Raw genomic sequence first — 15,737 nt, 5'->3', positions numbered from 1 at the left:
AGGTAACCTTTTAGAATAAGTTTATTTAAAGGATTGATAAGTTTACCCGGATCGTATCTAATTTCTGGGCTCGGTTTAGGTGTAATACCACCATTGATTTTCCCCTATTAGTCTTTGTTAAATTTGCACTTTTCAAAATATTGTGCAGAATTTATCTTTGTTTCAAATAAAGAAATACTTGGCATGAGTAAAGTTTGATCCTGTCCAGTACTATAGAAAAAATTTCACATAACATTTCATTGCATTTAAGAAAATAACCATCACTGGAAGTTAACCAATCAAATTTTCCCCCTTTTTTAACCTGTATACAAGCTTTAGTAACCATGTAACCTCAAGTTTCCAAAATATTCTATAGAAACCCCAAATAAAAAAATAATGGTGCTTTGAAATACCCAAGATATATGTTTTTGACCCAGAAATGTTTTACTGCAATGAAATGTAGGATCAATTACCTACAACTGTCAAATTCAAGGGAATATTTTTTTTCGACCTATTTTCGTATGCAACCGGATGTGACGTACTATGATTTGGTGGTATTACACCTAAAGAAGACTTTTTTGTTAAATAAACTGAATGTGACTTTTTTCCTTTGTTATACTGGTTATTTCAAGCATTCCTGTCAAGTTTTGTCATAATCAGTTCAATAGTTTGAGAAAAATCTAGTATAATGTAAGACGACATCTGCAGCGATTCGAGCTAAATTTCTTCGAAAAATCCAAACCAAGCTGCATCATGATAGAATATAGTGTGGACCAATAAATGATCAAATATTTATCTCATCTGCCTACGAACAGTTGAATATGATACAAAAGATGACTTTAGGATGATAAATACTACCAATGGACCTCTTTGTCTTCCTTATAAGGTCTCTTTTGGTCCATTTATACCTCTCATTTCCTCAAAATTTCTACTTTATAGGCCAATAAATAAAAATTTTGGGGTAACTTTCACTCATTTATGATAGAAATGTTATAATAAATGATTAATTGAAGTATTCAAGCTGAATGAACTATCCGTATAAAAGTTTACTGTCTCCAAGGAGGTTTCAATAAGTCCTTACGTAAAACTTCAATTTACGCCGCGTTCCAGAGAGGGACATAAAAAGCTTCTCTTTTGGTGAATAATTTGTTGTTACTGCTTTAAAAATAATTTCATTTACTTAAAACTATATATTTATTAAAGTATTTCTTAGGAAAAATTTTCTAGTATAGCAGAATATAAGAAAAAAGGAGAAAAAGCTCCCCAGAACTCTAAGTATGGCTTATTCTGTCAACTAATATTCATGGTAAAGTCCTATTTCAAGGAAATTTTCTCATAAAATGTGTTTTGGAGACTCAATCCACTCAGAATATTTCATTATTAGTAATATTTCACTTAAATAGCAAGAAATTTTAACACATGAGAGTACTCACAAGGTCAAAGGTGCATGTACAGCTTCCCATATTAGGTGTAATACCACCATTGATTTTCCCCTATTAGTCTTTGTTAAATTTGCACTTTTCAAAAAATTGTGCAGAATTTATCTTTGTTTCAAATAAAGAAATACTTGGCATGAGTAAAGTTTGATCCTGTCCAGTACTATAGAAAAAATTTCACATAACATTTCATTGCATATAAGAAAATAACCATCACTGGAAGTTAACCAATCAAATTTTCCCCCTTTTTTAACCTGTATACAAGCTTTAGTAACCATGTAACCTCAAGTTTCCAAAATATTCTATAGAAACCCCAAATAAAAAAATAATGGTGCTTTGAAATACCCAAGATATATGTTTATGACCCAGAAATGTTTTACTGCAATGAAATGTAGGATCAATTACCTACAACTGTCAAATTCAAGGGAATATTTTTTTTCGACCTATTTTCGTATGCAACCGGATGTGACGTACTATGATTTGGTGGTATTACACCTTTACAACATCACCGCAAAATTTAGGATGTGCTATTCCGTTTAAAATAAGTTTTCTACAGGTACAGCTAACGAAATCCCTGACTTAATAATTTAATAGTAATACATAGATTACGCTCATTGAAATCCAAAATGTCACTACAGACACGAGCATAGCGAACGAGTCGGGATATATAAACACCGTAAGACGGTGCCAAAGGAACATCACCTCCAAAAAGGGAAAATTAACAATAGGGAAAGAAAAATCATCCCTTTTGTATAAATTTTTGTGTAAAGTTTCTGGTGTTATACTGAAATATCTAAATCTAAGAAAGGACAGTTATTGCTGTTAATATTTGATTTATTAAAAGTAAGTTCCTTTGGGTAAATTTCAGCAGTTTATTTAGGGAATTCTTGATTATTTAAGGAAAAAATATCATCAAGATAACGGTAAGTGTTGTTGAATTTATCAATTAAATGGAATTTAGACGGTTCTTTACTGAGTTTGGCCATAAACTGTGATTCATAATAGTAAAGTGACAAGTCTGCTATTAAAGGGGCACAATTGGTGCCAATAGGAATATCTACAATCTGTCGATAAACCTTATTAACGAAACGTACATAAATGTTGTCAATGAGAAAAGTTAGGGCTTTAATCATCTCATCACACCTCCAGTAAGTATATCTAGCATATTTAAACATGTTTGAAGGAGCCAACCCACCCCATAACCTAATAACATTAAACGAAAGAACAAACTATAAAAATCAGTTAAAAAGGGATTAACGCATGAATTTGTTTCTCTTATACGTTTAAAATAACAATTTATAAATTTGGTTCGTCCGAAGTGTTTCCGGTGTTATTCGCTAAGAACGTTCATAACCAAAATTCTCTATGACAAGGATGCATATATAATCGAGAAGTTATAATATGACTAAGCGGCCTTAAAAAAATAGCCACTTTGCCTGAGGGAGTTTGAAATAAAGTTTCTAAATAAAATTGAAAAATTGTCAATGGAAAAATTAAGAAAACTTTCGGATTTCGGATTTATGAAAAAAGAGGCGAAGAATACCAAAGGGACATTCAAATTCATAAGTTGAAAATAAACTGACAAGCCATGGTTAAAAAAGAAAAAGACAAACAAACAACAGTACACAAAACTTAACATAGAAAACCAAAGACTGAGCAACACGAACCCCACCAAAAACTGGGGATGATCTCAGGTGATCTGGAAGGGTAAGCAGATCCTGCTTCCCATGTGGCACCCGTCGTGTTTCTAATGTTAGTACAAACCCGGTGATAAGTCTAACTCGGCAGGTCTTTGGGATTTCGAACAATATAGACAGGAAATATTTGTTTGTATTTTAAAGGATTATATTTCGTTTAAAGGTTGTACTGTTTTTTTTTAACAATTATATCATGACTTAAATTCAAAATGTTAATCTTTGCTTCAAATCAATCTATACTGATTTTTTCTCTGGTACATACACGAGGTATTTGCGTATTACTGTGACATATGCAGCCCGGAGAAACATATATCGAACCCTGGCTTGTTAGGAAAAAAGTAAAATAACAAAAATACCGAACTCCAAGGAAAATTCAAAACGGAAAGTCCCTTATCAAATGTCAAAATCAAAAGCTCAAACACATCTAAAAACGAACGGAAAACAATTGACATATTACTGACGTGGTGCAGGATTTAATTTGTTATCATACTATGATAGCAACATTTTACACAAAGAACAGAGAAAAATTATCATGTATTTTCCTCCAGTACCGAATCCCTGACTACCAAGCAGATGGTACCATCGGTGACTTATAGTCCAACCGAAAATCGGTACCAACCACTTTTAATAAAATAGTATGATACCTGGTTCCAAGCACACCGACATGTGTTTCTGGAATAACCTTCATAAAATACGCTCAAAGCCTTAAATTTGAAAAAACAAAAATGCACAAAAACAATACAAAGTGATACTGTATTGCTGTATTTTTAGATATGTCAAAAATAATGTTGTTGAAGCGTCATGATAAAATTTATTGATAAAATTTTGAACATGTAGAAATTTCTTGCACTCTCAGATAACACGTTTAATTTTTCGAATTTTGACAGAAAAAAAGTTATCGTTTATTCATGCTAGAAAATTGCTGAAACATTAATATTCTGAATAAGTCTGTTTAAAGGTTTGGTTAGCTTTTGAGGTGAATGTCGACATTTTTGTGCTTTATATAGAATATTACCATAAAAGATTGGATGTGAAATACCTGAATGTATAAGACGTCTGCATGTTGATTTATGTTTACGAATGATGTCCTTGTACCGATGATAAAATTTTGTGATATCGAAAACCCTGGTGTAATAATTTTTCAGTAATACAGAGATTTCTTTCGTTAAAATCAATTACGTTGTTACATGCACGAGCGAATCGAACAAGTTGAGATAAATAAACACCATAAGATGGCGACAAGGGAACGTCAACATCTAAAAATGGATAATTAACAATAGGAAATGAGAAATCATCTCTTTTATCATAAATTTTGGTATTAAGCTTCCCGTTAAAGATATAGATATCAAGATCCAGGGAAGGGCAGTGTTCATTTTTGTATTAGCTTTATTTAAAGTAAGTTCAGCAGGATAAATCTCTTTAGTGTACATACTAAAGTCGTCATTATTGAGAGCCATTATATCATCCAAATATCTAAAAGTGTTATTAAATGTATGTATCAGATGTTGTTTTGATGGATTTTTGCTGATTTTAGTCATGAATTGTAACTCATAACAATACAGAAACTGGTCCGCAATAAGTGGTGCACAGTTAATCCCCATTGGAATTCCGATAACTTGACGATATACGGAATCTCCATAGCGAACAAAAATGTTATCTAGTAAAAATGCAAGGGTAGTTATCGTATCAAAACAGATCTAATTGACCTAGTTCTTTTGTTTGTTGTTCCTTAAAAATGACCTAAAAGAGTTTGAACATATATCTTCGCATTCTGACTTTTTAAATGCCCATTTAATTAGGTGTGTGAATTTTTTCTTCATAAGATTATGAGGCAAAGTGGTATATAGGGTAGAAAAATCAAAACTTTGAACAGATTCGAAATCACCAATATAAGCATGCAATTTATCAAGTATTTTTGACACTCCAAAAGTAATTAATTCCACTATTTTCAAAGGCCTTATTTGAACAATTTATTACCAGGTTTTTGATTGTACCAAGTGTTTAATTTATTTCAATAATTCACTGGTGCGGGGAATAAGTGCTTAAATGTTTTTAAAAAAATTAGTTAAGCTGAATGATTATATTTGTGTGAAAACAGTAGAAAGAAAACAGCACTATAACAGATGATTCATTGAGTAAAACACCTTTGCTTGGAATGGATGAGCTGTGGTTAGAGCAATTATCTGGCTAATCATTCATTAAAAGTGTATTTTAATTCTATTGACACAACAAAAGATGAAGAAACTGGAAAAGTAAGGACTTTTTAGGGCATCTTGTCATAAACATGTCAAATTTACCTAGTTGCTTCATAAAAAAACGGATTGTTGTTATCAAAATTTGCTGTTACAAAATTTTAGAAATTATTTTAAATTAAAGAATATATCTCCCTCATGCAAAGCTCTGATTCCTTGTCCGGCTTTGACTATACTATTTTTGTCCTTTTTGGTATATAGCTCTTCATCTTTTTAATAAGCTTTGGATTTTAAAATATTTTGGCCACGAGCATCACTGAAGAGACATTTATTGTCGAAATGCGCATCTGGTGCTGAAAAATGGGCACCGTTAATGTTACGTACTAGTTTACTCATAGTAAAGTTGAATATGAGCAACTCCCTTACCCATAACATATTTTGCAGACACTAACATTGTTGACTACCACGTTAAAAAGCCGGCCTTGTGTATCGGTCTAGTACAAATCCGAGTTTATAATGGTTCATATCATACCAACATATTTTTGTCCCGATATGCAATGTTTGCCACTGTACGTTTAACAATATATCATCATCGTCGTCGTCGTCGTTTTCCTCCTCCTCCTCCTCCTCCTCCTCCTCCTCCTCCTCCTCCTCCTCATCATCATCATCATCATCATCATCATCATCATCATCATCATCATCATCATCATCATCATCATCATCATCATCATCATCATCATCATCATCATCATCATCATCATCATCATCATCATCATCATCATCATCATCATCATCATCATCATCATCATCATCATCATCATCATCATCATCATCATCATCATCATCATCATCATCATCATCATCATCATCATCATCATCATCATCATCATCATCATCATCATCATCATCATCATCATCATCATCATCATCATCATCATCATCATCATCATCATCATCATCATCATCATCATCATCATCATCATCATCATCATCATCATCATCATCATCATCATCATCATCATCATCATCATCATCATCATCATCATCATCATCATCATCATCATCATCATCGTCAGCTTGGGTACATATTCTCTAAATCATTTTGACACTTCTGTTTTTACTTGTTGTTTCAAACTGAAGTATTTTTTGATACTTATGCCTACAAACAGGTACTTAGATGTTTTATGTTGTGCTTACTGTTCATGTGAAACATGTGAAACAGATAAGTAGATAATAATATTTAATAGTATACATTGTTAGTTCACTGCAACTGCTTGTTACAAACAAACTTACTTTCTGCTTTTAATTGGTATATATTTTTTACCAGTCGATCAGTTTGAAAAATAAACTGTATAGCCAACTGAGAGTTTGCAAGGTCAATTGATCGCAAATAACCACATGATAAAAAGGGAATCCTATGAAAAGAAATTAAATAAGGTCATGAAAATAAGGGAAAGACACAGAGAAGAGAAAAATCATTACAATGATTTGGAAATAGCGATGCTTATTAAAAAAATCACGAAAAGGAAAGAAAAATAAGAAATCGTACGGTGACCTATAATTGCTTTTATCTTCGTCATTTGAACTCTGGTGGATAGTTTTCTCATTTTGCAGACATCAACATTTTTGCCTTGGTTTTGTCAGTTTGTCTTCGACTTATGAGTTTGAATATTTCTTTTGTATCTTCCACCTCTTCTTTATATCAATATTAATATTACTGCACCATATGTGCTTTCCGACAATTCATGTATCTTCAGTGATGCAATTTTAGTTAACGAAAGTAACTTTTGATTTATAAAAAAACTATAAAAAATGAATCCCTAAGACGTCTGAACTCCTAACCACTGTCATTCAAATAAGACGTTTATTTCTTATATATGAGTAAAAAGAGTTGTCGTTTATAGGTCGATGAATTAAAGCTTGATACAATAAAACCAAAGGAGACATGTATACTCTAACAAACAAGTGTCTTTACAATATGTAAAAGATGTTGTATTCTGATTTCCGGAAAAATGACACATGTTTCTGGAATAAACTTTTTCACGCATGTTGGTGGCCACAAATTTGAAAAACCATAAATAAGAATTGGGTGGATGATATCATTGGGAACCGAAATTCTACCAAAGGAGGGACGAGATACTAGAGGGACAGTCAAACTCATAGATCGAAAACAAACTGACAACGCCATGGCCAAAAATAAAAAGACAAACAGACAAATAATAGTACAGATGACACAACATAGAAAATTAAAGACTAAGCAACACGAACCCCACCAAAAATTGGGGGTGATCCCAGGTGCTCCGGAAGGGTAAGCAGATCCTGCTCCACATGTGGCACCCGTCGTGTTGCTTATGTTATTACAAATCCGGTAAATAGTCTAATTCGGTAGGTCACATTCGTGAAAAGAGAAGGGTATTGTAGTTGCGACATAAGGAACATATCCGATATCATCTATGAAACGGTTATTCCATAACGGTCAACTAACTCGCGATGGCGTCCGTAAAATTTACAAAGGGATGATTTCAACTTCACCATTTGGAATTCTTGGTTTAATATACCAATAGAGGAACCTGTAAATCGTCTCGAATTCCGTAATATATTCAAGAGTATAAATTTACCAAAAAGTCGGTCATCGCCACATTTTTTAACTAGCATAAAGACACACACATTTATAAAAAAGAGAAATGACTGGTGAGGTTTCTGCCGTTGGACAGTCAAGTTAACATGCAGCGAGGTAAAGCATTATTTTGAGCCCTAAAATTCCCTCTTTTAGCATTATGAGCTGAATAGCAAAGGGTACACAGAAAAAAAGAATCGTTAATATCAGTTCTTCTGCACTAAATCATGTTAAAAGCACTCAACCCATTTGTAATTAATACTTTATGTACCGTGCGAATAAAGGCGATGTGGGGTATACATCAATGAGACACAAAACCAAAGACAAAAATAACAAAAAGACATGATCAGCAGTACCTTTCTTATAGAAAATGTCTAGGCGAAGTCAGAACTATGATATAGTCTACAGTTCCTTTGGTAGCGTTTTCTTGTATTGCATTTCTGTTTTTGCTATCCTTATTAAAGCTTTAAGGTACTATTGATTACATTGTTGTGACAAATGTCATTTTCTTAATAGTGCATTCATGGATGAAACAAACAAGGAAAATGCTGCTCTCAATTTATTATTATCAAATGTTTTTACAAAAAAATAATAAACGAAAAAATAAATAAGAACCAAAAGTTAACAATTAACAAATAATCAACAAAACAAAAGTTAATCTCATTCGGTAAAAGTTCTATATTTAACGGCATTTATTTTGGACTTGCCAAGAGTTGGCAAGAGCGTATGCATCAGATGTGATCTGTTTGTTAGACATCATCATGTCGTCAAATCTCTCGTTGTCATGGACACCAAGCAGGCCACCTGTTCTACCATGGAACCAATGACTGAGTTCAATGTCATATGACGCTGATTTTATGTTGTTGACCACACCAAAACCATTTCCATCGACGTAAATGTTGTCTCCTACTTGTGAAATTTTTATCTCGTCTGAAGCATATGGAAGTTTGCTCTCTATTCCATCAACACGGACCTGAAAAATATAAAACATCAGAAATAATAATAAATGCTAAGAGGATAATCATTCGCTGTTCTTCCAAAGACAGAACAAATTCTTAAAAGGAGAGAAAACACGTTTAATTAATTGTGTATACATTTTTGTAATCGAAAATCACATCTTAATTTTTACAAAGTTATATAAACTCAACAAAGATTAGCAAAAGACACCTACTTACAGAAAAGAAGAGATCGCACGGGGTAAAATTTGTAAAATTTATTTACTTTCTCGGATGAAGTTTGTAAAATGAAATGCAACTCTTAAAGTTTTAGCAAACTAGTGATTCAATAGCCAAAGAATGTTTACCTTTCCATTTGAAGCCACTTGAACATTTTGTGTGGAGGTCATGACAACCAATTTTTTGCTCTGTCTTCCCATGTAACTAAGAATGATGCTGAACTTGTCTTTGCCAAAGTCACGTGCCAGGACATAACTGCATTTTCCATTGAAATCAAATTCTTGTCCATCAAAGGTGGTGAAATGATCTCCCTTAATGTGAGCATGGGCTGAAACATATTCAATTAATTTGGTATACATTTTTGTAAATGAAATCGTGATAATATACTTATCACCTATCAATTGTAGTATAAATCTACAAATTTAATAATACAACCCAACTTGCCTATTATGTTTTGTTGGTTTCTTTTTCTTTTGAGATAAATTTAGAAAGACATATCCATTAGTTAATTTTCGTATATTTTAGTTTGATAATAACATAGAATTCAATAATTCATAATCTATTCCTAAAATTAGTTACAAAAACATTGCTGCGTCAAATTGGGAATTCTTAAAACGATCACCTCAAAAAGAATTCAACATACATGAAAAAGGAAGTTTAAGTCAGAAATTAAATACATACATGTGTTAAGCATCGACTTTCTAACATTTAACATAAGGATTAGTCATTTAGAACATTGAACTCTAAATGTAGTTTGGGAAAATTCATTGATCGTATTGTTAACAAATATTTCATTTAAATATAAAGGCAAAATTTATACATTTTACTCACCACCAAACGATGGACTAACTGCATGAGACCATATATTGTTCCAGGATGAAAGTGGATTAGATTGTGGAATGTAAGATCTGAGATTCTCAATTGGATTGGTTATCCTTTTTACTTCTGTTAAAGATTTCATTTCCAGAGGTAGATAAATGTCCATTTCAAAGTGACCTTTCTTTGGGTCATATACTGTGACTTTTGTTTTCTTAACATCAGTAATTAAGTCTTTGATATTACTGAATTCGTCTCCAATGTCTTTTTTAATAAAATTGACGAATTTGATAAAAACAGATCTGATGTTTTCTTCAATTTCCCAGTACTTATATGCCGATGAAGCCTGGAAAGAATATAAGAAGCATTCAGTTACCACGTAGTTTATCGAATTTACATTTCAGTACAATAAAGAATTGTCAACTAAGAAAAAGAATTTATCAAGAGTTCAACAAAAAAAATTTTCTTTAAATTGAAGTAAAATATAATCTTTGCTGACAAACATTATGAGCATTTTTAGCCGTGAAAATAAACTGTCGGTGATATTAATTTGATGGTGTCTACATGTTAGATATCGAAGGATGGATATAACTCACCATATGATATACTGGGGTTGGAAGTGTTTTTATTAACCCGGTATTGATAGATTCTCTTGCATTGTAGATGGCTGTATTGTATCTGTCGGCCATTTGTTTCAGTGGAATTGTTGGTAATCTTGAACGAACTGATTCCAAAATTTTGTTACTTGAGATGGATGCAACCGAATCTGAAAAGATAATTTAGAACATGTTTTCATTTGAAACTACATTGAATCGTAGAACAGTTTTTTAAATTGGACATCAGCATTTATATTTTCCCTTTACATCTTTCTCTTCTGTATATAAGGTTAAATTCATGATTTCAATTTACAAAATGCTTAAATAGTATCTGATATTCACATCTTGAGTATTATATCTTTATTGACGTGGATGTAACTTTGAAAAAAATGAGTAAATTTATTTCTGAATATTTGTTTTATGTATACCTGTTACATGTTTTCTATATTTGGTATATACACCTTCAATGGTGTTTGACAGCTGTGTTGTCTGTGATTGTATGCAATCTAAAACTTCAGTGTAGTACTGTAATGACATGTCTTCCATCAACTGTAATAAAATTAAACTATTAATGTGTTTTACTTTTAAAAGAAAAAAAATAGATTTCATTAAGTAGGTTGATACACTTCATTGATGGTTTTCTAGTAAAATGTTACTGTTCATAGTTGTTTTTATAGTGAAATGTTTAAGTAATTACAATACGATAAAACATAAACGCTATAAAACAATATGATAATGCAAAACCTTATTCCTTTTAGTGCCCTTTTTCATTATCTTAACAAAAAATGATATTTCTTTGAATGGTATACCAATGTCGAAAAGTGAAAATTATATTCAATTATTTATATTTAGAGGAATCTACCGTAGTATACCATTGAAAAAGAGTAAATATCATTTTGATTTCATTTGGTACAGGCATTGTGAGTGTAAAATATCGACATCATAATGTACAAAAAAACGACACCATGATGTACAAAAACTTGATGCATCGCATTAACTCGCCGCACAAGGTTTAAAGGGTTTCAACATTCCAATTAATCGTGACCTTGTGTACTTGTGTGTGCACTCGATATCTACTCTGTTGGCAGTGAACCGAAAGTCGAAACACAATATAAATAGGGTGATCCCTTCAAAATAAACACAAATAATAGAATTCAGTCTCATAGTACATATCATCTTTATAATTTTTATCTGTTACATTTCTTCACGCATACGGTAATGAAATTTCGTTTACCATGAAGGCCAAATTGTACGATCAAGAACAATTAGTATTGCTCCTGTTATTATCCATCTGAAAACTGTTGAGAATACAACTCTTTTCATTATTACCTACCAAAATAATACGAAATATGTATTCGCTTTGCTCAGCGACGAAAGATAACAGTAATTATCATACCTTTATCAATTCAGTAATTTCAGCAAGATACAAATTATAAAGTGTCCAGTCCATATCTCTTGTTAAACTGTTGATTTCATTTTGAAGGGATTTCATCTGATGCCTTCAACAATAAAACAAATTGTCAGTATGATAATTAAACATTTTTCATAGAAATTAAAAGTGTTCAACTACTTTAGCTCATTTTGGATTTACTTAAATTTGTGTTTACGCTCTTTTCTAGTGGGTTTGAGAACTCCCTACATTTCTTTTTAAATAACCATTCAGCATTCATACTTTTGGTATTATTATGAAAAATATTTTTATTGTTACACTAAAACGTTTATTTTGTTTTACATTTAAAGAAATTACAAAATTTTGAATTTCAATAAAAGTGAAAATTTACGAATCAAAATTGCAGAACAATGTTTATAAAGATAATCATTTGTTTTTAAATACCTGATAACATTTTGTGTTGTTTGGAAATGTCCTACGATATCATTTAAGTAGAAATCATTATTGCGTCTCATTTTTTGAAGTTCGGTAACTCTAGCTGACATAAAATTGATGTATGGTTTCATGTCTTCTTTAATAGCAGATATGATCAATCTGTGTTTGGCTTGAACCTCCTCTTCTACAGCAACCCATGATGTTTGCAGTGCTTTGTTGATGCCATTGCCATACTTATGAATCTTGTTCAATCCAACAGACTACAAAATTCAAAAATAAAACATAATGCTTTACTTAAACAACGAACGTATCATTTCCAAGAAGAATAATGCAAAAATTAAAAGAATTTTTTTAATTAATTTGCTTCAATATGATTTCTATATTCATAACTGTAATATTGTTTGAATTGCTCATTGGTTTGGTTTGTATATTTTATAAATTCTATCTTGACAAATTACTGATGTAAAAATACATATGTTTTGCTTTAATTTGTAATTAAGTAATCTATTGTTTAACACTTGTGAGTTTTTTGCCTTCACTTTTAATCTTTAACAAACCTTGACGGTTTTCAAAAGATCAGGGTTCCAGTGTACACGTGTATGGAGTATCTTGGAAGTCTTCAGTTTCAGGTTGATCAATGTATCGGAAACTCTCTTACTGTCCACATCTCTGAAAACTTCGGCAGTGAGTCCACTTTCATCTGACATTTTAGCATTCACATGAAGGATGTTTTGTGGATTGTCTGAAACAATATCAGGGTAAAATCATAAATGCTGCACATGTTAATGGTTTTTGTAACTTTGATATTGAAGAAGTATACCTTTCTTACATTGAGCTCAATCCGAATGCTACATATTTTTATCATGAACTATTTCTATGATAAGTACACAGATCATTATCTCTAATCGTCATATAAAAGGTTGAGATTTACAGATGTAGTACCCCGAATTAATTGAACAGACTACGTGCTTTGTTATAACTGTCATCAAATACATGTTTACCCAAGTTTGTGAATTAGAAACATAGAAAGCTTTTCTGTTTAGCAAAAACAATAAGCCATAAAAATAGCAGGCAATATCATCGAGGGCAACTTTGCCTGAGGCAGTAGTAACCTGTACTTAAAAAGCATGTTTCGCTTGAGAAAGTTGCAACATTTGCTTTGAAAAAAATACCTTGCTTATAGAAGCTGCAATCTTTACTATTAAAACAGACTTTGCCTATAAAAAATGAAATCTTTGTAATTAAAAAACAGAATTAGTTGCAACCTTAGTTGATAAAAAATTAACTTATTAGTATATATATATTGATATCGATTGGGCCAGCTTTTGGTTCTTACCAATATCATAGTTCATGTTGACATCAATACTGACATCGGATGGGTCAAAGACAATATCTGCACTGACTGGTTTGACATTATCATACAGGTTCTTTATTGACACTTTGTATGGAGCCGTAGTTTGTACACTGCCTTGGATATTGATTGATTTAATAGGCGTTTTCAGCTGTAAATGAATATAAATGTCCTTTTAATACACGTATTCTGATAAAGCATATCATTTCTATAGAGTATTACATTTGCAAACAAATCTCAAATTTTACTCTAAATATAACATAGATTTTTTACAGGTTTGTGGCTATTTCTTTTATTATTAAATGTATTTTGTTATATTAATTCTCTGAAATTATTAATTTGTCATGGACTTTAAATGTTTTCTCTGTTCATAAGTATTCGAGTTCCGCCCTTTTGTTGACCTCTTTTCTTCTTTCTTAATTCAAATAATTCTCCATTTGTGTTTTAACAAATTATAAACTACTACTGATTATTCGGGTGTCATATAGCATTGTAAATAACGCCTTTTTGTTTATGATTCATCCCCAAATATGACAGTAAAATAATAACTTACATCCATCTTGATGCTTTTCTTTAAGCTATCGATTTCTCCCATTATTCCAAAGTTCTTTGCCATTTTGTTTGCTGTTTGGTATTTAACATCGACAGAAGCCATCTTTTTGTAAACTGATGATTCTAGGAGTGAAGTTACTTCAACGTCAACAGTAGTATACGGATGTTTGATTCCTAGGTTAAAGCTGTAGTTAGTGTCAGTACCGGATGAAAGATCTTCCAGTCGTGAGGAAAGAATTAGTGTCTTCCTTGAATCTTTGGAATACTGGAATTCAGTTTTACCATCAAACAGAACAGATCCCTTGTTGAATTTCACCTTGGAATCAAGCTTTACATCCTATTTATGAAACAGTAAATGAACATCGGTTAATGATTAAAAAACAAAAATATGAGACTTATCCATAGAAATTAGACTAAATATATTAGGGTTTTTTTCGTAATGACCCGGAAAAAGTTTTTTTTTTAATTTAACATCCATCGATAAGAATAAGATTCTTTATAAAATGTTTCTTTCCACTTGATAATCAGGGGTGGTAAGAAAATACGATTACAGAAATTGAACAATTCAATTAGTCATTGATTAAGTTATCTGAGAATTACTTAAAATATTTCATTACCTGTCCAATACTTGGCATTTCGAGAACAACATTGGCATCTACACCATTTTCACTAGGAGTTATATCCCCTTTAACAGATACTTTTTTTGTCTGGTCACCATCAGCATCCCAATAGAAGGCACCAGTTACCATTTTAGATCCAAGACGGTTTTGAATTTCGTTTGTTAACATGAAAGATCTGTTTGGGAAACGGAATTTCATACTAGTATCTCTGTCATCATTGCTGTGTTTACAGTCATAGGTATATCCAAATACATTGGCATCATCTACGTTTACATCAAGCGAAATTAAGTTATGACTTGTTGAACGTTTTAATTCTCCTCTAAATCCAATGGTTTTTGACGGATGTACAAATCTAAGTGCTAAGTTACACTTATTATTGCTATGACTATAAAAGGCTTCCATGTTCATATTGCTGTCTGTTTTGTCTGTATTCCAGTTTAAGCTGATATCACTGTTCATCTTCTCGGCTTCCATGTTACCTCCAATTCTGAAGTTCATAGGTCTAGGGTGTCTTGTTACTATGGTTACTGTGTGATGCTCAATATTTGAATAAGATGTGTCAATATCTAGCAGAGGTTTCCCGTTGTATTCCAAGAATACCGATTGCATGTAGTTACCAGTAGAATATTTATGTCCCATATTGACAGTTATAGTTTTAAGGGCTTCGAAAGGTGTAGAAATTGACATTGATGTCTTGATATGCTTTCCACTAGATATCTCCGAAACATCACAGGAAGCATCCAATGCAATGGTCTTTTCTCTATTCCACGAGGTTTCAACATGTGTTTGGTATTCATTTCTGTGTTTCTTGTTGACAAATGAAACACTCAATCGTTCGAAGGACTTAAAACCTGTGGTAAGAATTGCAGTGGTTTCCATGT

The 15,737-nt window shown here is 31.9% G+C and overlaps 1 protein-coding gene across 1 annotated transcript; it reads right to left on the bottom strand.

Annotated features, from left to right (window-relative positions):
- Positions 1-8,467: 8,467 nt before the first annotated feature.
- LOC127738983 (apolipophorins-like) lies at positions 8,468-15,074 on the bottom strand. The gene is made up of 11 exons (XM_052250486.1): positions 14,854-15,074; positions 14,238-14,573; positions 13,670-13,835; positions 12,891-13,075; positions 12,343-12,593; positions 11,905-12,007; positions 10,937-11,057; positions 10,509-10,678; positions 9,928-10,258; positions 9,225-9,424; positions 8,468-8,894 (listed from the first exon to the last, which is right to left on the bottom strand). The coding sequence occupies exons 1-11, from the start codon at positions 15,052-15,054 to the stop codon at positions 8,604-8,606; spliced, it is 2,355 nt and encodes a 784-aa protein (XP_052106446.1). The 5' UTR covers positions 15,055-15,074; the 3' UTR covers positions 8,468-8,603.
- Positions 15,075-15,737: the final 663 nt, after the last annotated feature.

Source organism: Mytilus californianus, unplaced genomic scaffold, assembly GCF_021869535.1.
Source record: "Mytilus californianus isolate M0D057914Y unplaced genomic scaffold, xbMytCali1.0.p SCAF_4, whole genome shotgun sequence".
NCBI classification, from domain to species: Eukaryota; Metazoa; Mollusca; class Bivalvia; order Mytilida; family Mytilidae; genus Mytilus; species Mytilus californianus.
The sequence above is the reverse complement of the archived record's forward strand: the minus strand, read 5'-3'. Positions and strand labels throughout refer to the sequence as shown.